Source organism: Aspergillus sydowii, assembly GCF_001890705.1.
Source record: "Aspergillus sydowii CBS 593.65 unplaced genomic scaffold ASPSYscaffold_3, whole genome shotgun sequence".
Classification (NCBI taxonomy): Eukaryota; Fungi; Ascomycota; class Eurotiomycetes; order Eurotiales; family Aspergillaceae; genus Aspergillus; species Aspergillus sydowii.
Genome location: NW_024467861.1, coordinates 3,349,515 through 3,374,886, shown reverse-complemented (window position 1 = coordinate 3,374,886; position 25,372 = coordinate 3,349,515). Strand labels below are relative to the sequence as shown.

General features: G+C 49.6%; 8 protein-coding genes across 8 annotated transcripts; 3 read left to right on the top strand and 5 right to left on the bottom strand.

Moving 5' to 3' along the window:
- Positions 1-3,809: 3,809 nt before the first annotated feature.
- Positions 3,810-4,256, bottom strand: ASPSYDRAFT_43510 (uncharacterized protein; the record flags this gene model as incomplete). The annotated part of the gene is made up of 1 exon (XM_040846671.1): positions 3,810-4,256. A coding segment is annotated over exon 1 (152 nt), but the record flags the coding sequence as incomplete, so codon positions are not given.
- Positions 4,257-5,489: 1,233 nt separating this feature from the next.
- ASPSYDRAFT_174721 (opsin family protein) lies at positions 5,490-6,955 on the bottom strand (the record flags this gene model as incomplete). Its single annotated transcript, XM_040843450.1, has 5 exons — positions 5,490-5,834; positions 5,906-6,040; positions 6,099-6,586; positions 6,639-6,705; positions 6,762-6,955. 5 exons carry the CDS (start codon positions 6,953-6,955, stop codon positions 5,753-5,755), a joined length of 966 nt encoding a protein of 321 aa, XP_040705405.1. The 3' UTR covers positions 5,490-5,752.
- A 614-nt stretch (positions 6,956-7,569) lies between these two features.
- ASPSYDRAFT_56834 (uncharacterized protein) lies at positions 7,570-12,430 on the bottom strand (the record flags this gene model as incomplete). Its single annotated transcript, XM_040849279.1, has 3 exons — positions 7,570-10,602; positions 10,868-12,318; positions 12,367-12,430. 3 exons carry the CDS (start codon positions 12,428-12,430, stop codon positions 7,570-7,572), a joined length of 4,548 nt encoding a protein of 1,515 aa, XP_040705404.1.
- A 518-nt stretch (positions 12,431-12,948) lies between these two features.
- Positions 12,949-16,715, top strand: ASPSYDRAFT_146901 (putative kinesin family protein (BimC); the record flags this gene model as incomplete). The annotated part of the gene is made up of 5 exons (XM_040841662.1): positions 12,949-13,410; positions 13,466-14,106; positions 14,157-15,210; positions 15,267-15,719; positions 15,768-16,715. 5 exons carry the CDS (start codon positions 12,949-12,951, stop codon positions 16,713-16,715), a joined length of 3,558 nt encoding a protein of 1,185 aa, XP_040705403.1.
- Positions 16,716-17,164: 449 nt separating this feature from the next.
- On the bottom strand, positions 17,165-18,961 carry ASPSYDRAFT_56832 (uncharacterized protein; the record flags this gene model as incomplete). The annotated part of the gene is made up of 4 exons (XM_040849278.1): positions 17,165-17,217; positions 17,284-18,229; positions 18,734-18,765; positions 18,820-18,961. 4 exons carry the CDS (start codon positions 18,959-18,961, stop codon positions 17,165-17,167), a joined length of 1,173 nt encoding a protein of 390 aa, XP_040705402.1.
- Positions 18,962-19,286: 325 nt separating this feature from the next.
- Positions 19,287-22,378, top strand: ASPSYDRAFT_56831 (sulfurtransferase; the record flags this gene model as incomplete). Its single annotated transcript, XM_040849277.1, has 4 exons — positions 19,287-20,266; positions 20,659-20,726; positions 21,231-21,771; positions 21,856-22,378. 4 exons carry the CDS (start codon positions 19,287-19,289, stop codon positions 22,376-22,378), a joined length of 2,112 nt encoding a protein of 703 aa, XP_040705401.1.
- A 912-nt stretch (positions 22,379-23,290) lies between these two features.
- ASPSYDRAFT_88131 (RPEL repeat-containing protein) lies at positions 23,291-23,819 on the top strand (the record flags this gene model as incomplete). Its single annotated transcript, XM_040851971.1, has 3 exons — positions 23,291-23,451; positions 23,586-23,686; positions 23,776-23,819. 3 exons carry the CDS (start codon positions 23,291-23,293, stop codon positions 23,817-23,819), a joined length of 306 nt encoding a protein of 101 aa, XP_040705400.1.
- Positions 23,820-24,041: 222 nt separating this feature from the next.
- ASPSYDRAFT_43499 (translin family protein) lies at positions 24,042-25,201 on the bottom strand (the record flags this gene model as incomplete). The annotated part of the gene is made up of 3 exons (XM_040846669.1): positions 24,042-24,819; positions 24,885-24,902; positions 24,972-25,201. The coding sequence occupies 3 exons, from the start codon at positions 25,199-25,201 to the stop codon at positions 24,189-24,191; spliced, it is 879 nt and encodes a 292-aa protein (XP_040705399.1). The 3' UTR covers positions 24,042-24,188.
- Positions 25,202-25,372: the final 171 nt, after the last annotated feature.

Below are 25,372 nucleotides of genomic sequence, written 5' to 3'. Positions count from 1 at the left end.
ACGGAGACTGTCCAGTGCCCACCACAGGCACTCTACATACAGTCCATATGTTTAAATTTCTCCGGAGTCATATCTGGACTCCGTGCAAAGCACTGAAACTAGCCTCAAACCTGAAGAAAGTGGACCACAGCACTAAATTTTAGAATGATAGAAAACCAAGCATGACCGAATCAAATCACAAATCACCGTCTGCCATTTTGATTCTGTGACATGAAAAAAATAAGCCTCCCAAAGTCCCAAGTCCCAAGCGCTCCCAAGCGCTCGCTGCAAATTCGGCGGCTTCCGCGGTCCCGCTCCACCGACTAACCGCCTGCGGTTAGTATACCGGCCCAGTTCCTGACTACACCATACAGCTTCCAGCTTCCAATGCAATCAGGGTTCCATTATTTCCACTTTTCGAAGTTTTCTCAAGCAGGCGGCGGCAGCGGCGACCACGCGATTTGTGGATCTGGGACTTGACTCCTGGGTTGTTTTCGTGCCGTTACAGCCAAGGATTTCTTCGGAGCCCTTGGTGTTTGGAATTTGGGTGGAGGATCGGATTGTTTGATCGTTGAAGAGTCCTTGTCGGTGCCCAGCCGGATTTGCGGCACTGGGGTGGGGAGTTGGTATATGTCTGGTGTCTGGAAGAGAGTGGCGAGTTGACGATGGTGAGTCAGTGGGAGGCTGGGGTTTACTAGTTGGAGCTAAAAAGCGGTAAATGGGTAGTTGTCGTTCCTGGAAGGCGTGTGGGAGTTACAAAACTTATCTAACTAGAAGAGCAAGTGCGTAGGGGCGACAAAAACTACAGTACTGGCTTAACGTGAAATAGCAACTAGGAAAATGATATATGGTGTTAAGCACAGTCGTTTACTGTTGGCGTTTGCAATTGATAGGGCCTAGAAAGTATGGATCAGTTATCTAGCCAGGGTCCATTTCTATTGTGGAGTTGGGCCTGCTTGCTGGGGGTTAGGGCTGGCTATATTCACGCACCGGGACAATAACCAACGGAGAGACCTTGTTCCATTCAGAAGTAAAGCTAAGCCTAAAGCTAGTTGTTAGTTTTCTTCCCTTAACCTTGAATCGAAAGTCAGCTCATAAATCATTGCGATGATGGTGATGCTTTAGAGAAATACCGAGACCGGCCGTTGCCGTCGAGATATCAGTCGGACTTTCCCTGGTCTTGGTAGTGACACATACTTGCCACCGTATTCGTACTGGCCGTACTCGCTGCCATACCTCCTATCGTACCCATTCGCTGGCAACCGCGCGGAAGCGGACACTGCCTGAAAATGACCCTCTGGATGTGATCTTCATGACAGTCGGGACCCAGGGCATATTGATCTGATGAAATCGCGCATAATATTGAAGATGCTCTCCTTGCTACTAGTGTGCAGGATAGCCTGGATCGCAGCCTCAGAAATCCTAACATGAAGCGCGAGACAATAATACTTGTCACATATTGGCGTCCCCAGAAGTAATGGAGGTTGTGGAGGCCCATAATATATCCCTGATGCTGTCCATATCTGTTTGTTCAATTTTCTGACGGCAATTGCTAGAGATCTTGAGGCAAAAAAAAAAAACCAAAGAATAGTAAGCTAATGCCATCAAACTATAGTGGGCACGTATCACCTGTTACTGGGCAAGATGCCACTCTATTAGCAGCGAAACCATTATCCACCTCCAAATGGGGGGCCAGTCGCTAAGGTAATTAAAATGGTGGCCCTTCTTCAGCATGCTACAATCCGAAAGCATAAAGGTCGCTGTTCAGTAAACCGGCCCCTTTCGTTTCGACTTTCAAATTTCGAGCTGAATGTGTTTGTACGCACAGAGGGTCTTGGGTTGTTTATCACAGCTATCAAGGTAAATAAGGGCCGTTCGGTCGTTTTCAGCTAACTGAGATGTGAAAGTCGAAGCAGTAGAAGAGATGTCTTTCTTCCAACGCTGGAAGTTGAGTGGGATTCAAATTCCGCGGCTAGGGTAGTCTTCCATATCACAGTGTTAAATGACTGGCTCTGAGAAGCACTTGACCAAGTAAAGATAAGGTTTAAGTAATTCAATCCGACAGAACTTTTGAGGGGATAGAAAACCTTGGAAAACCTTTTGGCTGATTGTGAATGAGTGCGGAAGTGAGAGAATCGTGCAGCTGTTAAAGTGGCCGTTCGTTTTGAATTCAATCCCCGCTCCTCCAGGTTTCTAGAAACCCTCTCTACCTTCATTTGCGGTTTTCAGCCAGTGCCATCAACAATATCTCCTATTCTATATCAGCACCAGATGCTCCCTCATTCAGCATGTCTTCCCTTTTTCAATTCTACGGATTAACTCGAAGACCGGAAGATAACTCTGTGGTTCGCCGTGAGCCTCCAAGCAAAGAGTGCTGCTGAGAATGTTGTGAAGGGTTTGGCTTTAACTTCACTTTATGTTTTCAGCAGCAGGCTAATCATATCTGGAAAATAGATACACCAATTGGAAGCCTGGGCTCTACTCAATCCCAGATAGTCTCCCTTCTGGAAAGCGTTAGAGGGCTCGACTGGTCAGATCTAAAAGCCAAAGAACTGAGATCCAACGCCGAACGCATAGCAGCAGAGCTGCATCGTCGCGGAGAAGCTGTAGTCCCTTGCGAGCAATGCGCACGCGGGGGAACCTGGGATACCTGCGTCGTCTTTTCAGTGTACAAAGGGCGATCCATATCTTCATACGCATGTTCGAATTGCATCCATCGTCACAAGGGAAATAAGTGCACTCATCGACAGGCATTTGAAGACCAAGATGGACAGCCTTGGGGTTCTAGAATTACCGCGTAAGTATAGACACAGTTCGGTTTACTATCCATGTGTACCGCAGCTAACCAATAGAACAAGTCAGGTTGTAGCCCATGGTGGTCTTCGCAAGGTCATGGCCAAAGAATCTCAGGACCCTACATTCAGTATCGATGGAACCCCCCCCCCCCTTCCTGACCAAAAAACGCAAAGAGCGCGAGGCGAGCGCTGAAAACCAGACGCACGCTCCAGTCACCCCGAAAAAGTCCCTTCTTAGCAGCGACTCGCCGCTTGCAAGATCGGCATTCGATGGCGAGTGCCTTCCCTGGCCCGTATCCCCCACTTCATGTAATAATCCCAACTAACTGCGTTCTATCATGAAGGACCTGAAATCATTTGCACATATTACCGAAGTGCGAATCGCGAAGCTGGAAGCGGAGAGAAAGCGCATGTCCTCGACGGACTACTGGAACCAAGAAGCAGCAGAGCTCTTTTCTGATGAGCAGCTGAACTTGGGTATGAGGGAGTAAAGGGCACGCGGACATGAAGTAGCCCAATTTCGCTCTCGTTCGTACAATTGGTGCAATTCCTCCACGCTGATCCATCATGATTTCCGTGTTAATCTTGCTTTGTTACGGCTTGATATTTTTGATAAAGTAATTGCCGCATATTGACCGCTGGATAGTATGTCATAGTAACAATTACTTCTGCTATTTTCCATATGTAAACTTGTAGGGCACTCTCGAGGCGCAATCTAACGACCGACGCAGAGTACGAAACTAATTTAACAATATCAGCTTCTCGAACTCTATATATACATATAGCTCTGCACAGCCCAGCTGGCACTTCACATCAAATATTTAGCATCTTGGTGCTCAGAGAGTTGATCCTAGATGGTGATGTATATACATCCGTACTCACCAAGATCCGTAAGACAAGTTGGGATAGTAAGCCTGAAAAGCTGCAGTCGGGCGTAGCTCTTCTTATTTCCGATTCTATACTCAAATTGTTTTATCAAACTACCAAGGTAATAATATTCCGAGAGGTCTTTACTGTAACACAAATGGGCGGGTAGTTCAAATGGCAGAACGTTGGAGCGGCAGCCAGTGTATGCCTTCTTGTAGGGTCCCTTCACGGACGTTTAATGGAAGGCTCAAGGCGGCCTAGTACAAAGGTTGCAAGTTCGACTCTTGTTCCGTCCCCCTTTTTCCTATCTCTTTTTTTTTTTTGGCCTTGCTGGCGGAAATTCACTGCTCGAGGGGCGGCTGGGATCACTCACATATTGGGCTACACTTGTTCAGATCGACAAATTTATTCTATTTTTTTGGACTGTCGCCTTCAATATATCTTAATATTATCTATTAGGGGTGGTATTTTGTTATTATACTGGTTTTTATGGCAAGTTTGTTCGTTAAAACTCCAATATAAAGCGTAAAGCATCCATAATGATGGCTGTAGGAGGGGAGCGGAGGGACACAGCAAAGCCAGCCAATCAGACATCAAGCATTTACGCTTTTTTATCCTTAAAGCACTCTTCTCCAGAGCTCATTTCACACGGAAGGACCCAGGTAGCTCAGGTGAAAGAGCACTGGATTTCTCTTGAGTTGTTTACCTAGTCTTCTTGTGAATCACATCCGGGTTGGGCTCTCATGAGAAAGGTCAGAGGTCGCAAGTTCAAGTCTTGTTCTGGAGAAATTCTTCCCTTTTTTGCTTCTTCTTTTGTTTCCATGTTCCTCTTTTAATCATTCGGGTCTTGACGCCATGTTGTTGTTGGCTCGATTACCGTCTTGAGATAGAGATAGGCCTACTTGGACATGTACATACACACGCCCCAAATTATTGACAATTTACCAATATTACATACAAAGCCGTTGGATGCCTCATAGTCTTCCAGTAGGGACCAAGTAGTAACACAGAAATGCCAGGTAGGAAATGCCAGGTAGGTAGCTCGATGGTAGAGCAGTGGTTTCGGCTCACCGTGGCCAAGAGGGCGCTCCACTGGGGGGTGCACGAGCTTGATACCGAGGAAACAAAGTGGATGTTTTCCTTGATCTTCACTTTGACTCAGTTTTTGCGTTCCTTTTTTGTGCCCTGGCTTCTGTTTGGATGTGTTGTGGTGGTGGTTGTGAATAGTGACGTTGGCCGACCAATCAGAGGGCTTGACCCGACCTCTGTTCACAAATCGCCCTCACAGCCCTGGGAACAGCTCTCAACCACCTCAAAACCATCCATATGGATTTCCGGTGGTATATACGTATTGCTCAAAAGGCCAGGTAGCTCAATGTTTAGAGAGTTGGTTCAATTCTGGGCCTGGGATAGGTCGACCGTCGCTCTGAGGTAGTGATGATTGCTGACTGTTGCATCGTTACGAGTGGGAATAAACCAGAGATGCAAAGTCAACTCTTGCGCTTGTCAGTCTTTCTTTTTGCTTTTCTGTTTCCTGCCCCTGACCTCATCCCCGCAGAAAAGCCCACGACTATAGGACAGTACAACCAAGTATCGAGGCGCTAGCACCTTAAGCTTGCTCGCAGAAGGCTGAGTTGGACTACCGGGGTAATATGCACGATACTCATAATAGAGGGGAAGTTGATGTTAGGAATGGAAGAATTGGTATCAGGGGTTGAGTTTAGGCGGCGATGGGTGATGCTTGGGTAGATTAGATCTATATTACTAGATAGTTCAAGACCAGTTAGGACGTTACGGTATAAATAAATTGTTGGATACTTATTCATTCTACTGGAAACTCGATCAAGTCTCACGTTTTTGGCATTCCGCATTATTAGGTGCATCATGTACTGGCTAATATCATGAAACAACATTCCATATAGACCGTTCCAAGTCATCCTTCTCCCATCTTCTTTCCATTACCACGTTTGAAATTGACATTTTGCCTTTCTCCCTCCTACTTCCAACCAATGCTCTCACATATCCTTACCTTCATGTTAAAGAATCTACCCTTGACTAGTCGAGTGCAGAATAGCCCCGAATAGTTACCTATGAATTATCCTATGACAGGCTTAAGCGCCCTCTTCCTCGTTGATACGGATTGCTCCTTCATTACCAAGTCCACTAGACCAGAAGCCGTCGACATAAAGGTTGCTAATTTCGTCAGTTAGTAAGTCTCCGTTACAAAGTATGCGTTACAAAGTATGGGTCTGCGTATTTCTTACGTTCCAGTAGCGGCATCGTTGGCGATAACAAGCCAGTAGCCGAGGATTCCCTGGATAACGATGTCGTGGATAGCGAACAATACTGTCTCCCCGGTAAGGTTCATTTTGAGGGAAAGAGGGCCTGCGGCGAGGGTACTAAGGTATCAAGTCAGCACAGTACTTGCAAAGTTAGTGGATGCGAATAAACCCGTACATTGGATACAGTGCCTTCGCGATGAGCGCCACGCTCGCGATGGCTGAGAAGAGACGTCGGGTGTGCGTATCTCTGTTGCTCGCGGCTCTGGTTCCCTTGATGCCAATGTGATAGACCACCGTGATGAACGCAATTGCGCTGATGGTAAACCAGACCCACTGGCGCGCGGCATGGCCGGCATAAGTGCCAAAGATACCGGAAGCGACCATGACGTAGTCTGCGGAAATGGCTGCGAAAAGTGATGCGCCGGGAAGGCCGGAGACGAGCGTCAAACTGGTAAGGATCAGGGGATCCGTGATGAACCAGTTGACGTAGCGCAGCCAGAGAACCTGGCGGAGGACGTGCTGGTCGATGTTGGGAACATGCTTGTGGTTGTGCTTAAGTGTGTCGTGCTTCCAGTTTATGCCTTGGCCGGTAGCAAGCGCGAGATAGATAAGGAATGAAACAGTAGTCGAGACGGAGATGAGATAGTGTATCACGCGTTTCGGCTGGAGGGGTCAGTATATGTAGCAGATGGTTTTGGTACGAACTGCGACTCACTAGCTGTACGCGGTTGCTGAGGACGTAGAATACAAGAGACGAAAGCGCCATAAGCACTGTGACAACCCTATCACACCCCAGCATGAGTCAACTGTCCGAATAATCGGGAGTAGTCCACCGTACCATAACGTCCGCTTCCCAGCTGTGTCAATATTCTGGAATGTTGGATGCCCGCCTGGAATCACAGTCGGAATGGGTGCTACCGACGATGTCGTAGTCGTGGTAGGTTCTGGAAAAGGAAGGCCATCAGTGATGGTCTGTGTTTGTGTCAAAGTATGCGTGACAGTGACTGTCTTCTTGAGTATCTCCTCCATCATTTTAAGATGATCTTGCAGTTATATACTGGCTGGCTGGCAATAGCAATAACGGTTCGTCCACACAATTCGTAGAATGACCCTGGGCACGATGTGATTTATAGGCGCTCAGTAGCAACGGAAATGGTGATGTTCTCGATTTAAGTGGATCGAGGATTGCCCGGGCCGATCTGAAGCAAGATACGCCATTCGCTGATCGCTGGCATCAGGAGTGGCATGGTACCGGCGGTCTCACAAGTTTATCGTCATACTGACTCGATGTTGTCGTCATTGAATCCTGAGCTAGCCGGAGCGAGCTGAGGTATTGGCCGTTTCATTGCCGGGGATTGGTTGAAACCAGGAGCTTGATTCCGCAGATGAATGCAGAGAATATGCAAATCAGGTGAGTCGTGCAGAGTGTCGCGGAGGAATTGTTGGTCATCGAGAAAGGAAGCCTTGGCGGGGTTGTGTAGCAGGTTTTCCACATCGCCACACATGACGACAGTAATATGCATGGCAAGGAGTTACATGAGTCGGTTGGGGTGTTCTTAGCGGAATATGTAAATTCTATTTATAATATTACAGTGTAGAGTTTGTTATTGTACAAGTCTAAAGGTCAAAATCAAGGATAAATCCGCTCATGAGGTTGCGTCAAGTTCCTGGACCACGTCTTCACAGCGACCGCACGCCTTGTCGTCCGCGGCCTCCTCTTTCGGGATCACATACCGCCAGCAGCGAGGACATTTTGCTGCCTGTGGGCTATAGACATACACCATGCCTTTTCCTCCATTTGGGAGCTCATACACCTCGCTATAGTGCCATTCAGCGCTCGTTATTGCCTCTGGGATGGTTTCATCAGTGCCACCAACTGTGACCGAAGAGACGACAAAAATATCAGCCAGTTCGTCTGGATTCTGCTCAAGCGCGGATGGTGCATTCGTAGCCGGGAGCTGTATGTGCACGAAGGACTGCAAGGACGAGCCGGTTTGCTTCTGACCCCTTGCCTTTTCCAGCATAGCCTTGATAGCGGAGTGGACTGCGACGATCCCCTGATAGTCTCCACCTAGCGAGGACTTCTGCCATTCTGAGGCTGGCTCCGTGGCGATACGCCTTAGAGGATGCCCGGTTTCAGCCTGTATTGCTTTCGGGGTGTGTTCAAAGGTTTCCTCCACAAGCAGCGGAGTGATGGGGGCCAGAACTTCCTGCATGTGGTTAAAGATGTGGAATAACGTCGTTTGGGCAGCTCGTCTGCTAGGGCTATTTTCCGCGTAGGTATATAAGCGATCCTTGATGGCTTCCATGTAGAAAGCAGAGAACTCAATGTTGGCCCATCGGTTGACCGCATTGGTGGCCTTGTAGAACTCGAATTTCTCACAGGCAGCTCGAGCCGCCAGAGTCATTTCCGAGAGATGCAGGAGAGCGATACGATCCACGAGTAGTAGTTGGTCGTATGGGGCCATGGTCGCCGGGGAGAAGTCTGAAAGGGCACCAAGAAGAAGCTTGAAGGTGACACGGTACTTGTGCAGGCTGGTGTGGACTGTTTGCAGAACTTGCTTGCCGATGATAACATCTCGAGTGTAATCACTGCCGGCGGCCCATAGTCGAAGGGCATCTGGACCCAAAGAATCGTACACGGGTTGCTGATTCTCTGGTTGTTTCTTCCCTTTGCCTTTTTTCTGTTTGAGGGGTGGTAGTAAGGTCCCGTCCATGATGGTTTGTGGAAGGATGACATTACCAATGGACTTGCTCATTTTCCTGCCCTCTTCATCAAGCGTGAACCCATGAGTGATCAGAGTCTTGAATGGCGCCAGGGGAGTGCTGGTTTGGTTGGAAGCAAGCTGGTGTGCGACGAAGGTGAGCAGTCCAGACTGAAACCAACCCCGGTGTTGATCGCTACCCTCCAGATAAACGTCTGCAGGGTGGCCGTGGTCGCCATATGGGGTTTCCACTTCTGCCCAACTAGTGCCACTGTCAAACCATACGTCCATGGTGTCGGTTCCACGCCTATAGCCAGGGCCGGATGTTTCTCTCAAGGTAGGTGGAATCCAGGCGGGGTCATTGGCATCGTCTGTCCACCACGCATCAATTCCACGCTCATCAATGACATTCATGATATGCGAGACGCTGTCCTTCGTAAGAATGGCATTGCCTGTACCCTCATGGTAGATAGCAGGGATAGGTACACCCCAGGCACGTTGACGAGAAATACACCATTCGCTTCTATTCTTAACAAAGTTCTCAAGCCGCGTCTGCCCAGACGCTGGGACGAATTCCACATCTCGAAGAGCCTTTAGCGCGCTAGCCTGAATATCAGCCACATCGGCAAACCACTGCTCAGTAGCCCGGATAATTATGGGTTGTTTTGATCTCCAATCGTAAGGATATTTGTGTTCGTAGCGGTGTTCAGAGAGAAGTCGTCCCTGCGACTTGATAAATTCGAGCACAGCCACGTTGCCCTCGTCCAAGACACTTTTGCCGCTCAATTGCTTAGAATTGTTCGGCATTGCGACGTCAGTAAATTTTCCGTAATCGTCAACCGGGGCAAACGCAGGAATACCGCGAGCAAGACAGGCCTCGTAATCTTCCATACCATGCCCTGGGGCGCAGTGAACAAGTCCGGTTCCGGAATCTGCAGTTACAAAGTCCGCGGCGATAAGTGGCTGTGCTTCGGCGTCCGCCCTTTTGAAAAGCGATTGGTACATGGTTTGGTCCGCAAGGTCCGAGCCAACGATCCCTGGCATAATAAGGGAGAGGTCTTCTTTCAAAAGGCATTCGAGGGCTTCTAATCGTGATTGCGCAATTAGAAGATGGCCGTGAGTCGCCGATTCGACAATTGCGTATTCCAACGATGGGTGAATTGCGATGGCAGCGTTGGCGGGGAGGGTCCATGGGGTCGTTGTCCAAATAACAGCACTGATAGTCTTGCCTCTCAGCAGCGGATTCTGCTCCAGATATGAAGGTACCTTTGCGAGTGGAAATTTCACATATGCAGCCGTAGAGACATGGTCCTCTTTATACTCCAGCTCTGCTTCCGCCAGCGCCGTACCTGTCGAGGGTGACCAGTAGACCGGTTTGAACCTCCGATAAATAAGACCTTTCTCCACCATTTCGCGGAAAATCCCCAGTTGTCTTTTTTCAAACCCCTTGTCCATGGTCTTCCAGTGATTCTCCCAATCCGCCATGACCGCATAGCCCCGAAACCCATTCATCTGCTTTTTCACCGTCCGGTCCGCAAGATTTCGAGCAATTTTTCTTGTAACCGCAGCCTTAACAAAGCCCTCTTCATCACGAACATCCTTCCGTGCCTCCAGGGCCTTCAGCTCAATCGGTAGCCCGTGACAATCCCAACCAGGTACGAACCGCACCCTCTTTCCCAGCCCGAGTTGTACCCGGCAGATTATGTCCTTCAGGATTTTGTTGAGAGCATGACCGACGTGCAGATCACCATTCGCATACGGAGGGCCATCGTGCAGGACAAAGGGCCGATCGGCAGGTCTTTCATGGCGTTGCCACGCGTAGAGGTCGTCGGTGCATCGTTTTAGGTACTTCGTCTGGTCGGCTGGAGTCACGCGTGCCGGGAACGTCGACTTTGGCAGCTTTAAGGTCGACGACCATGACCGCGCCAGCTTCCGCGGCACTTCCGCCATGCTATTGCTGAAGCATGTCACGCTCTAGGGGAGAGCAATTCCGTGAAATTGTTCGGGGTTGAAGTCGGAGGAAGGACTGCGATGCAGATCGGAAACTCCAAAAATAATACGGCTTGGCAGCGCAGACCCACCCGGCTTTGTCCTGTCCTAGAAGCAAAACCAGAGAACAGTCCACATCCGGCTTTACATACTACAAAGCAGAAAAAGGCTTAAGTGCAGCTGGTGTGAAATGATATCTAATTACATCGCTACTTGGTACATCGTGTCAATATATCGTTAAACAGCTTACTGCCCCATTCTTCATGACCTCGAATAGGAGACCGGGAAATCCAAAGAGCTCTGTATTACCCAAGCCTCCATCGTGTCCACCCTGCCCTGTCCTCTGGCCTTTCCCTGTACTCTCTTCCCACCCTCCAAGGAACTCCACGCTGCTTTCTGGACTGTCTCCCCATCCTCTATTTAACACCATTGGTCGTTCCAGAGCTCGCTCTTCCGACGCGTTTGCGTATGAGTCCTTCCACACCTCTCTCAGTCGTCTCGAAATCTCATCATAGCGTGTCTCCGAAGAGCCAAGTGATGTCGAGGTTTTTGATTCGATCTTCCACCGGCTTCGACGATACCGATTGAAGGGATAAGACCCAGGAACATTCCCGTGTATAACAATCTTGGTCACGACAAGCTGAGATGAAGGGGACGGGGGACTAGGGTCATCTAGGCCAGAACTTGGAAATGCAGGACCAGATGTGGTCGGGTGGGATATAAACGCATCAAATCCATGATGGAAGTAGTTGAAGAAACATTCTGATGGTAGAGAAGAGGGGTCCAGGGCATTAGTTTGCTCAAGGCCATCATCCGAATCATCGCTCACGCTGTTATTTGACGATTGATCTGTGTCGTTAACTTCGATGCCTCTAGTTGAAGACGGGCTCATATGCAAAATACCATCACCACCATGGCCGCCCGCGGCACGATGGATCGAAATTCTGCGATCATTCTTACGATAAATTGCGTCCGGAGGCCCAAACTCTGCGATCAAATCCTGTGGTGTAGTTTGCGATAAACTGACGTATGTCGGCGATGTAGACCTCCGAGTGACCTCGATTTTACCCGCTCCTAGGATTATAAATTCCTCAATCTCATCTGGAACAAATTCTTTGTTCCTTCCGGCGACAGCGGGAGACCTTGGGTATTGTGGCTGCTGCGTGAACAACTTAGCTCGGGCGTCTGGCCATGACGAGCCCTGGAAAATCGACATCGAGGTCGCTGGCAAAGCAGCTGAAGATGAAAGCAAAGCTACGAAGTCGCATTGTTCTGACCAAGCTGAGTCTTGTAGAGGGAATGAGAATGCAACCCCTGGGTACGAAAGCACATACGTGCCGTACGGAGACGGTGGAGTTGGCCGTACATATTCTCCGGGATACGAAGGACCGAAGAGCCGATTGTAAACATGGCGGAAACTCGGACCCTGCGGAGAAGCTGAATGCTCTTGGGATTTGGCGACTCCCTTTAGCACCTCTTGATTCTTATAAGCCAGCGCAGTCTTCGAGAAATCCAGCACCTCTATCAGACGCAACCTTTGATCTGGGCCGTCAAATCTCAAGCGCAGACCATTTGAGGGAAGTTGGAGGGTAACAGGATGCTGTATGGGATCTGATGCGGAGTACGCTATGTCGATCGCAGGGTACGTCTGAGGGTGGGCTTTCACACGACTTAGGACGTTATGGAGGGAGGCGCCGAGCGCTGTTAAATATTAGTCGGAGTTGGGAAAGTGGGAAGGGATAAACATGCTGATAAAACCGAGGCCCTTGCCCGGATAAATCTGCGACTGTGGTGATGCTTTAGGGGCACTCATGGTAAGCTGCAAGGCACAACCATGCCGTGAGGGGTACGAGGGAGCTCAAAAGATAGCTAGATAGCTAGATAGATTAGTAGGTGGAGGACCACCTCGGGAGACAAAAGGTATGTAGTATTATGTTTTCAAGAGTTACTGTCTTCGGGTGTATATGGGTCAAGGTATAGATGGGCAGTAGCAAAATATTCAGCTGGAAACTCTCAAGTTAAAGACCGCCGTGTACTCCAGCTTGGTCAGATGGCGATGAGGGACCGAATCATGTGAGCGGAGGGAATGACTGGGGATATTGGTCACATGACAGAATCGGCTGCGATGCCCGGTTTGTTTACGTTTTCCTGTTTTGGCTCCAAGGCGGAACAACACAACCAACTCTGCCGACAACCATCGAGCGACTCAACCACTTTCTAAAAAACTCCTTGTCGCAATTAGGCGCATATTTATTTTATTTGGTTTTATCGCCTCCTATAACTCTTTATTTCTGTTTTCCCCATCGCTTGCGACCATCTTTAATTGCCAATATGGCCGGCCCTCAGCGGCCTACCTCCGGCCTTCCGACAAGGCGAACCACAACGCGCCAGCCTACTCGACGGGCAGGTTCTGTAGCGCCAGAGCGTCAAGCCTCAGCGCCATCTCCAGCTATTTCCACGAAAGCCCCCGCAGCTAGTCGTCTGCGCGGGTTGAAGTCACCAACCGAGCCTGCGAGCATCAGTGCCAAGCGAAAGGAAAGGGACATCGAACGCGAAATCAACGAAGACACCAGTATCCACGTTGTTGTACGATGCCGCGGTCGTAATGAACGGGAGGTTAAGGAGAACAGCGGGGTGGCTCTTCAGACCGAAGGTGTCAAAGGGAAAACTGTGGAGTTGTCCATGGGCCCAAATGCGGTATCAAACAAAACCTATACGTTCGATAAGGTTTTCTCTGCTGCAGCGGACCAAGTCACAGTATATGAGGACTCTGTCTTGCCGATCGTCACCGAGGTGGGATTCCTGCGTCTTCAAGTCGAGCAGCAACAGAATGCTAACTAGGCTATAGATGCTTGCTGGTTATAACTGCACCATATTTGCGTACGGGCAGACCGGAACCGGCAAGACGTACACTATGTCTGGAGATATGACAGATACTCTAGGGATCTTATCTGACAACGCCGGAATCATTCCACGCGTCCTCTATTCTTTATTCGGCAAATTAGCGGAGACAGAAAGCACCGTAAAATGCTCTTTCATCGAACTTTACAACGAAGAGCTTCGGGACCTACTGTCTGCGGAGGACAACCCAAAATTGAAGATTTATGAAAACGAGAAAAAGGGCCACATGAGTACCCTAGTCCAGGGTATGGAGGAAACTTACATTGATTCTGCGACGTCGGGTATCAAGCTCCTTCAGCAAGGGAGTTATAAGCGCCAAGTTGCTGCGACAAAGTGCAATGATCTGAGTTCTCGGAGTCACACTGTTTTTACTATAACGGTAAATACAAAGCGAACGACAGAGTCAGGAGAGGAGTACGTATGTCCCGGGAAGTTGAACCTTGTCGATCTCGCTGGTAGTGAAAACATCGGGCGGAGCGGTGCTGAAAATAAGCGTGCGGCCGAGGCTGGTTTGATCAATAAGAGTTTACTTACTCTTGGTCGAGTGATCAACGCCCTTGTTGACAAGAGCCCACATATTCCGTACAGGTATGTCTTCGCTGTCGTCAATTAAAGGTTTGGTACTAAAATGATGTCAGAGAGTCCAAGCTCACACGCTTACTGCAAGACTCACTCGGCGGACGAACAAAAACATGCATTATTGCGACGATCTCGCCTGCTAGGAATAATCTCGAGGAGACCATCTCTACGCTTGATTATGCTTTCAGGGCCAAGAATATCCGGAACAAGCCCCAAATAAACTCGACCATGCCTAAAAAGACGCTTCTTCGCGAATTCACCTCCGAAATTGAAAAGTTGAAGGCTGAGTTGATCGCGACGCGACATCGGAACGGCGTTTACATGTCCGTGGAGTCATATGAAGAAATGACCATGGAGAATGATTCGCGAAAGATCATCAATGAAGAGCAACGGGCAAAGATCGAATCGATGGAGTCTAGCCTCCGCCACAAGGTTCAAGAGCTTTTTACACTGACAAGCAAATTTAACGACTTGAAGAAAGACAACGATGACACACTGGCGGCCCTGTGCTCAACAAACGATGTTCTACAGCAGACAGATATTGTGTTGCAAAACACTAAGGAACAGTTGGAGGAAGAAGAGATGTTGCGGAATGCGCATCAGGAGACAGAGCACCAGCTTCATGATCTCGGAAAAGGGTTAATATCAACCTTGGGCCAAACTGTCCAGGACATCAGCGGCCTACATGCGAAGCTAGACCGCAAAGCAGACATGGACTCTACTAACACGGAAATATGGCAAATTTCATCAACCGAGGTCTCTGATGTGACAAACCGAATTGACCAGCGTGTTGAAACAATTCAAACAGAACACTCGAAGCTCCTGGCAACCACCTCCACCAAGATCAACGATTTCATTGCAAACGAACTTTCCCAAATCGAGGACTCTCGACACGACCTCTCTGGTTATACACAATCTCTGGACAACGCGTACAACAATGCGAAGTCCGAAACATCTGGCGCTCATGATGACATGAACAATGTACTTGAGGAGATCAAGGACTTGCGGGAGGAAGTTAAATCCAAAGTGGGAGAGGGACTCAACGGCCTGTCCGCCGCTGCAGCTCGGATATCTAAAGAAGTTATTAGCGAGTTCGCCGAATTTCACGCTCAGGTAAGAACCACGGCCTTGCCATTGTTAACTTGATCGTTCTTTTCTGATCTTTGCAGCTCCATACATCCTACAGTAGTCTTGGAAGGGACCTGAAGTCGGTCTTCGAGACAATGAATGCGCACATTGCCGAACAGAGGAATGAGATGGACAGGCTAAGGGTCGAACTCCAAACTGCGAACCGCGAAAATATCGAGAGTACCCACAAAGCTTCTTCCCATCTCGCCCAGGCCCTTGAAGAGGAGCAGGTTGCGGCGGAGGCTGAGCGGGATGTCCTAATGTCTCAAATCAAGGCACTAGTTGAGGAGTCCCGACAGAAGCAATTTGGCCGACTCAAAACAAAAATTGATACGGCTCGCACGGATATTTCGTCATCAGGGGAGACGTTAGAGCATGCCACAGCGCATCATGATCGCCAGGTCGATGAATGGGTCTTCAAGTCTGAACAATTTGCCAAGGACGTCAATGCCTCGAAGGATGATGTGAAAGCAAGGCTACACAACGATTGGGAGGTAAGTTTCTAACCCTAAATAACACGCGTTCTCTCGCTAAGTGTGTAGGCCTTTGATCAGCGCAATTCGGCTATTCAGAAGACAACCGAGTCGGTTCACAAGGAGACAGTCCGAATCGTAGACGCCCAGATGGAAGATATGGGAAGACAAATGGAAGCTCTGGACGATTTTGTGGCCAAGGCACGATCTCAGAACGGTCGTTATCGCGATGCCCACATTACTACTTTGGATATGATGGCGTCCAATGTACGCGGATCGTACTCTTCTATTCAAGGGAAGGTTGACGGCTTGAGTGACCGAATGAATCAGTTTCAGGAAGAAGCAACACAACATCATGCATCTCTGGAGGGATCGATCGCTCCCCTATCTGACGATGTCCGAAAGCCACTTTCGGACCTCTCTGCTGCCATCTTGAATCGTTCTTTCGAGGAATATGTCGCTACTGGAGTCACCCCGAAGAAACGAAAGTATGATTACCCTTCGGACTTGCCGAGCACAGAGTCGCATGAGGCTTTAAAGTCCCGACTGAGAAATACCAAGGAGATGAAACTTCTGCCATTTAATAATGACGAGGATGGGCTGTCCCCGTCTGGCAGTACATCGGGAGGTTCTCCGTCAAAAGGTTTCGTGTACAACGACGCAGAGGACGAGGTAGGAACTCAAGTGCCATCCATGACCAACGTCAATCCTTCCAACACAGGACTTAGGGAAGTCGATGCAAACGTCGCCGCAAGACCGCTCGCGTATGATCCAGAGGACAATTCTTCTACAGACAAGGACGGGCCACTGATTACCAGTCCGAGCACCGCGGTTGAAACAGACGGCGTTGATCCTCCGCCATCAAAAAGACGCCGCTCAAATTCAACCGCCGTTGAAACCAAGCTACCAAACAAGATGATTGCTAGGAGAATGGCTGGGATGATGGAAGGGAGAGAGAACGTACCACCTCCTGGGGTTTCCGCTGGTCGTAGGCTGAGAGGTCGACCTTCACCCTGATCAATATTCGTGTTTGGAGATAACTATGCTTTCTGGCTGCATATATTCTTATACCCTTTTGCTTTTATCAAGGTTTAGGAGTTTCGGAACAACGGGAGCAAGCATCGGCCTTTTTTGCTTAATAGATCACACCGGTCATCTGGTTATTCAAGGATTTGATTTCTACTCAGCTTGTGTTTGCCTTGTCTTGCGTGCCATATTTTGGAGCTGTATCCTTTCTCATTTTGCTTCTAAAGAGGCTTTGACATTCTTCAGATAGCCTTTTTATTATTATCATAAGGTTTTACGTTTCGACGCTTGAGATTCCAACCTATTTTTGTGGTTGCTTACCTATCAGTAGCTGCTTTCCAGGACCATAGTGTATGTCCTTTGTATCATTAAAAAGCCAGAATTAGGTTGAGTAAACTACTGCCTTGGTATAAACACACCCCTACACTCTGTCACTGATCTTAAGGCACAGGTTCTTCAAGGACTTCATCAGTCCCTGCTCCGGAAGTTAAATCTTGGGTGGTTTGAGTTTCGAGTCGTTCAAGCGGACTTGCACCCTGGAAAGCTCCAGCGCGCATACCCCGCTCTCCACTCTCAATAACCAGCTTCAGCTCATCCAGCCTCCTCGCGAATTGATCCATCATATCCTCCAGTCGCTGATTTCCCCGTTCTTTATCCCTACCGAGCGTACCAGCAGGCAAGCCCGAGGTGCCTTGGATCTGGAGCATAAGTCCGCCGTTCGCCGGCTTCTCGCCAGGCGCATTATTCTCAAATGTCGGGGCTGGAAGAAGTTGCGAGCCCAGTACCTGCCAGGAGGGTGATAAGCTGTGCGCAGAATTTATTGTGAGTTTGCCAGAGGAAAGAGGTTGGTCTTGCTGACTATGTGGCGGGTTAATGTTTTTCAGTTGCGAGGGCGCGGCCGTCTGCTCTTGGCCTCGCCCTTCCTGTGACGTTCCGGCAGGGCAGTCATCCCCATGGGCATCGGGAATACGGTCGATATCTAGGATAATATAGTTTTCTCGAACGCCGGGGATCGGGTCCGGAAGCAAACGTTGGTTTCTGGTCGGGCTTCCATCCTCGTACGCTCTTTCCGCCTCTGGGTCTCTTGGATGTTGGTGTGACGCTTTTGACTTGCCCTTCAATTTTGAATTTGCCGGGCTGTCTTGCTCTGACTCGAGGGAGCGTAGGGCAGCTTCTGTCACAATGTCTGTGTCGTCGTCGGAGAAGATGTAGTGGACTGTTGGGTGATAATATTCCGAGGTGTGGGTGTCCTCGATCAAGGTGAAAAACGGCTGGGATAGGATTCGAGCTGGAGATGGCGGTTCGTGGCGCGTTGGTTCATCCTGTCCTTCAGGAAGCTGGTCGACGTGCTGGCTTGAATGTTCGTCTGTAATATCATTTGTCTGCACGACTTGGTCGATGCTATGGGGTCGAGAGGGGGGTCGTCGAAGAGAATTCTTGGAGGAGGGGGACGAAAGTGGGGGTGATGAAGTTGATTTTGGAAGAGACATTGCCGATGGTCGTGACTACATGGTTATAAAAGCTTCATTGTTGAAGGTGTGACTAATGTTGAAACGGTTGGGCTTCAGGGCCGGATGAGGAGAAGCTCTTATCGATAGGGTCAGGTGACTAGGTATGTCAGGCACGGGATTTGTTGGTCCTGTTGTGGAGGAAAAATATATATAGTGAATGCGAGTACAAACCAAAAGGAAGATGAACCGTCTCCCTTGTAAATTATTATTTAGACGATAAGACCTAGTGAAAACAGAGGGTATCATAACAATTGCAACTCCGACGCCGTATCCACTCCAACTACTTAGCGCTTGTTCATCATTCGTCATTTTGTTTCCATTCAAATTCTAGCTCATGTTTTAGCAAGGTCAATGGGAGCTGCAGCGCAGTACTTACTCTGTCGGCACATGGGACAAAGTCCCTTGGAAGATTCTTGTTGAATCCAAGTCATGAGACAATGCTATTTGGGAAGAGAAGGCATCAGCCTATGTGAGGGTGAGAGGATTCCGTAGTCATACCATATGGAAGGAGTGGCCGCACTTCCCAAGCACTGGTGGGCAGAGTTAGAATCGGACCAGCTTTGCTCATAATGAGGGTTTCTTACGCAATGAGCAGTCGTCTCCGGGAAATTTGCAGGTCGGGCAAGTGCCATCGAACTGGACGCGACAGATACCACAGACTTCATCTTCGGGCATATCCCAGCGCCAGGCTGCGACCGCGTTCCATTCTTTTAGAGTAACTTTCATGACTGCAGAGTGCTCACGATTGGTGGCGTGAAATTGTTGCTTTCGGCACGAAGAGAGGGAGATCGGTGGAGCGGCGATAAGAAAGAGCAGTTTCCAGGGTAATTGTCAGACGCTCACATGGCGCAGATTCGGAGAAGCCGCCGACTCCGCATCGTCAGTCATTACCTACTGTCAACTCTCCAACATCACCACAAGGCGCTCTTTCCTCTGATCCAGTCCGCAGAGCTTACCCCCTGCTCGTGCTGCATTTATCATCTCCAATTTCTATCGACCCACAAACCAGGAATGTAAATACTAGCCATTTCCCCTCCACACCCCAATAACCATGGCATTCGCAGCGATCCGCAGCTCTTTCCCCTCACCGACCCGTTTCATACGACCAACAACGGTGATGTCGCGGCAAATACGGCATCAAGCGCAGACTCGCCAGGTTTCATTTTCTTCATACCTCGTCTCTCCGAATGAATTGTCGGAAGCGCTGAAGAAGAATCCATCCACGAAGATCTCGACATCGCCTCGCGTAATTCCCCTATGTGCGGCTTGGTTCATGCCCAACGATCCTGAGGGTCGCACAGGAATTGATGTTTTCCGTAAAAATCGTGTGCCACAAGCTCGTTTCTTTGATTTGGATGTGATCAAGGACACCGAGTCCCCTTACCCGCATATGCTTCCCACCGCAGAGGCGTTTGCCGATGCGATGAGTGAACTGGGAATCCGACGTGACGATGAGGTAGTAGTCTATGATACAGAGGAACTTGGAATCTTCAGTGCTCCCCGTGTCGGCTGGACCCTGAGAGTGTTTGGACACCCCAAAGTCCATATTCTTAACAACTACCGGCTGTGGGTGCGCGGTAACTACCCAACAGAGACTGGGGAGCCTCAGAAACCCGAAAAGTCCAGCTACCCTGTCCCCACTTACGACTCGAAGCTCGTCATTCCGTACCTTGAGTTGAAAGAAATTGCAAAGGAGCATCGCAAGGAGGGTGCAAAAGAGGTGGAAATTCTGGACGCACGATCCCCAGGCCGCTGGGCGGGAACCGACCCTGAACCGCGCCCGGGCCTATCTTCTGGGCATATCCCTGGATCTACAAGTCTGCCATTCCAAGAGCTACTGGATCCTGAGACGAAGACCTACCTTGCGCCGGATGAGCTACGAAAAGTATTCGAATCGCGTGGATTGGACGAGACCAAATCCATTATCAGCTCTTGCGGTACCGGCGTAACAGCAACAATCATCGAGGCAGCGTTGGGCCTGGCCGAATTCGGTGATCCCGGTATTCATAGAGTATACGATGGAAGCTGGACGTAAGTTGTCTACACCCGTGGAGCTGTGTTCAAATACTTACTACGATATCAGGGAATGGGCGCAGCGTGTGAAGCCCGCCGATGGATTAATCAAGAAAACCAATTAATTCAGACAAACAGCAGCGCTGATATGTCTCGTTCCTCGGCCCTTTACACTGAATGCCTATCTGACTTGGTGCTTATTGGAAGGCAGATGAATGATTGTCTCCATAGCAAACGGACAGTGGACTGCGTCATTATTTTTTATTCTCATAGAGTGTAATCACAAATAACCCAATAGATTTATTTGAGGAGCAATATTCATCATTTATTAAACTATTAGATACCGTTACAGGATGGTTTCACCAAAGAACTTCACAGACCCAGTAACATGGTGCTTAGTAAGGGTGCAGCAAGGCCCGCGAGTTGATCCGACAACACCTTGGTGGCTTTCACTCTTCTATTACCTCCGCCGCACTACGTCAGCCATACAAGACCACAAGATGCTGCCGATGACAACTCTTTATGAACTAGGATCCGACTGTGAGTTTCCTGCAACTGGCTTTGTGTTCGCCCTTGGGCATGGCCGTTGATGCTTCTTAAACGCTCAACCCGTTACCCCCACATTCCCTGATCTCTCCGCCGACATCGATCCACAACCTCCTTCAGACTTCAGTTAACACTGCGGCGTAGTCGCAGTTTCTAGAACAGGCTATTCGGAGTAGGACCGTTTGCGCCTACAGCGGCGTTGAACGATTATACAATCGCTTGCGTTGCCGACTTATCCTTATCGAGAACCACAATGTCGGCGGGACGCAAGGTCTTCCACTGTGCCGTGGATGAGACGGCACTAACTACGAATATCAGCGAGATCAAAAAATGGGCGACGAACGGGGCTATCACTCTTATCGTCCCTCTTTACAGTAAGGTCCCTCGGACTGAACCTTCGCCCACCGCATATTCCACTCACTCACACTGCTTGCAGCCCTCGAGCGCCTTCATGTGCTGAAGAAAACCGGGTCGCAGGTTGCTATCAACGCTCGAGAAGCAGTGCGCTTTCTTGACCGCGTAACGTCCGGAAAAGACAACGTTGTATCCGAAAGAATTATTTTACAAGGACCGATGGAGCAGTATGAAAATTGGAGCGAGGCAGAGAAGTTTTTCTTACCGGAGTTTGAAGACGAACCAGAGGCAGCCAATGGGGCCATTTCAGCGGAAGATCCGACACTGCAGGAGAAGCGAGATGAGAAGGATTGCGACCATAGGAAGAGCAACACCGCTACCAGCGATTTGTCGCAAATGCTTCTGAGCAAATTGAACTTTAAGAAGGATTCGGATGCCCTTTCGCTCACCTCCACGGGTACCCACAGCGCCCCTGCCTCGCCGCCATCTTCCAGGAGCTCTCGAACAAGCCCAGAGTGTTCTAATAATCATACTACGAACGGCGAGGAATCCAGGGATTACAAGGAGAAAGGACATCGCCGCACCGCTTCCGGATCTATGATTCCTGTTGTGCCGCCTGCTCTGCGGCCTTTGCTTAGCGCACTTCTATGGAGACTACATGAGAGCCCCGATGCGTCAAATGCTGCAAAAACACCCATTCTGATCAGCAACGATCTTCCCACCCAACGCTGGGCCCAGAAATTTGGGATCGGCGTCAAAAACATTCATCAGCTGCGAACTTCCATCCAATACGAAGAAAGGGAATATAAAAACCGATGCAAATACGTTGAAAAAACCCAGAGCACCGAACCCAAATCCTTGCTTTCCTACGAAGAAGAGAGCGACGAGGACGAACTAGTTTTCGTGCCTCGCGGTCGTGGCAAGGGCACATCGAGAAGTGGTGGTTCTCGCGGAGGCGGCAACCGCAAAGCTTCTGCGCCGGCCAAAACTGCCGCGCCGCCTGTGGAAAGCACGATTGAGATACCCACTCAACCGATCGATCCTAACTCATTTAGTCGGTCGCTGGGTGTGACCCCGAAACAACAAGCGACAGTTGATTTGAGCACCCAGGCCGGCGCCTCACGTGGCATGGCAGGTGCCTCGCGGAACAATACCAACAATCGGCGCGGTGCGGCGCGTGGCCAAAACCGCGGTGGCAGCCGTGGCCGTGGCAAGCTCTGGGTTCCTTGATCGCACAATGCAAGTCCGTTGACGCTTGTGCTGCGGCGGACCGAACATCAATACAACATCGCGATAGACCAATTGGTTGCTCTAAGAAGCAGAAAAACGGCTGTAATCTGCTCTATCCCGGACTTAGGTTCTCTGTCAGTTTCCGTTATGGGTGAGACAAATGGGCTTTGGGCGGATGACTACAGTATGGAAGCGGAACCCGGAAAACGAGTCATCAAATCCAGGATTCAGCGAGCATTGTGATACGACCCCGATGGGTTCGGCTTCAGTTCAGGCCTGGTCTGGGCGTCCCACTTTGCGTCCCTCTGATCGCTCATATCATCTCATGCCTTTACTCCTTTAATTTCCGTTAATCATGGAGGAATCGGGGCTGCTGTTTCATCTTCTGTGACACCGGAATTCCCGTGTCGCAGAGCAGCAGCATGCTTTTCAAGAGCTAGGCTATTCAACATGCTACTCTTACCTTAGTTACCAGCACACCTGCAGACAAGTGATGCCGTCCCTCTTTATTGTCCGCGTTGATTTTGTCGACATCACAGACTGAGAAACGATGTCAGTTAGCTCCTACAAGTTGAATACATTAGATCTTTTTTTCCCTGAATACAACCGTACCTATTATTATTCCTAATCCGGCGTTGCTTTGTGAGGAACAAGCAGGGTCAACGTCAACCCCGCGATGATCCCGTGGAACAGTCCAATCACTTGACTCGACCACCCTTCCCCTCATCGCCGCGACAACCAGACGCTTCACTGGAGCATGCGATGACATCCACTAGTCTCACGATCTGTGCGACCTCTATATATACTGAGACCCTACCCTGCTTCTCTTCCACCAGTATCCATCCACATTATACTTAAACAGTACAAAGCCTGTCAGATACTTCGATCTTATACACACTCCATCCAGCTACAATGTCCACCGAGCCAACCTCCACCCCCGCAGCCGTCGATACCACCTCCCTGGCAACCTCCCCACTCGAACGCCGTGACTCCCTCGAAAAGCACCTTCTTACCCGCCCCGACCCCCAGGATCTCAAGGACAGGCATATCCTGCTAGACACTAATGTCGCTCCGTACGTTTTATCCTGCCCCGTCCCGTATATTTACACAGACGTGGTCTCTATCCGATCTACATTTCTTAGCGAAGTCGACTGAGTGGAGAACATCTTTTGAGCTAACAATGCTTGTTTCTGCTTTGGCTCCTTAGGTCCATCCAAGCTATGCAGCAAAAGCTCGATCGCCAGCGGGCGTCGGATAACCTGAAAAAGAACCTGGAGCATCGCCCTGAGAGGGATGAGTTGGTTGAGCGTGGGTTTTCTTCCTCTATCTCTGCATATGCTCTGGCATTATTATGTGGTAAAGTACTATCTATATACTAACTGGATTGGGTTCTGCAGGTCACATCCTCCCCGCTGAAGAGAACGCGCCGCTTGATCAGTAAACTGTTAGATCGGGGTCTACCGAGAGTAAGAAAGATATGCTTTCATGATTGACAGAATCAAGGAGGCTTGGGATATGAGGCGTTAATTCTGCGATGGACCGGTCCATACTTCGGCTGCTGGGACGACACAGCTGGGAAGCTGGTTGACATGGAGTAATGAATCAGTGTCTGAAACTGACCTGACTGAATGGCTTTATGGGTTTCATTCTTTCGTCGTGATGATTTTTTTTCAAACATATTTGAAACACTAAATGTACCTATCCCGGTACCTCATACATTATCATAGTTCATGCCATGCCGTAAACTTTGCACCTTTTGCTACTGACAAGGAAGCGAGATGGGAGAGAGAAGGTGAGAAGGGAGAGAGGATCAATAAACATCCATCTCAACAGGTCCAGACAAATCCGGCTTCCACCCCGCTGGCCTCTCACTACCTCTCACCAAAATCCCATACGCCGCACGCTCGACCTTCTCCACGCTATTCCGCATGATCTCAGATTTCTTCCCGAACTCTCGGAGCATGTTATACTCGTGCCGGCGCGGGATACTAACACCCTCGAACTCGGCCCGAATTTCGCGCAGGTCACGCACGACACCGGCCTGCGCGGGGAATAATTTCGGGAGACGTTGGCCAGTCGAGCTCTCATCCTCCTCGCCGGTATGACTCCCCGCAGAAAGCGATGTAACAGCGAAGCGCATAAGCTCGCCTGTCAGATCGAATAATCCCATCACATAGTCGTCCTCCGTAACTGGAATCTCGGGCGGCAGATGTGACACGACTTCTTGTCGCGTGATTATGGTTTGGGTTTCTAGATAGTGTTTGAAGGAGAGAGCTTCAGTGAACTCCTGGATTCCAGAGCTGAGTTGCCGGAGGTAGCGGTAGTTGTTTAGGCCCTTGATTTCGGGGACGGCGGAGAGAAAGAGGTCGTTGATTTGCGTGAAACGGGATTGGGTGTCTTTCTGGATATTAGGAGGTATCGGCGCATTAGCGGTTCGGACACTGGGGTCCGCCGCCTGTAGTTAGTATTTTGTTTCCTTGCGATGGTGCTGCTGGGGTGGGCTAACCGTTGGAGGGAGAAGATGCTGTCGGTGTGGATCGTGTTAGCTTGCCAGGAGAGATGTGGCGGGGTCTAGATAGAATTGGAATCGCACATCTTCTTGCTAAGAGCTGTGATATCACGGCTTATCTTGATCAGTCGCTCTCGGCGATCGTGGTGCTGGTCTAGTTCATCGCGGAAGCCCTCGAACATCGAGAGGATATTGGGTGTGGATTCCACCATTGTTGCTGCGGTTGACTTTGATTGTGTGGCGTCGTTGCGGAGGGGTATACCTTCCCACGAGCGCTTGGTTCCAGTCGCAGAATTCACAGTGTTGGTATCCATGTGCAAAGCTGGTCGAAATAGAACAGAAGAGAAGTTATTCTGGGGAGATGTCATTCGCGGGGCTTAACCCGATTTGGAATGTTATCTGATAAGTTAAGACCTAGATCAGATCACGATAAGTGTTGGAGCTCCGTAGTATTTATGGGGATATAATTAAGAATGCACTAGCTT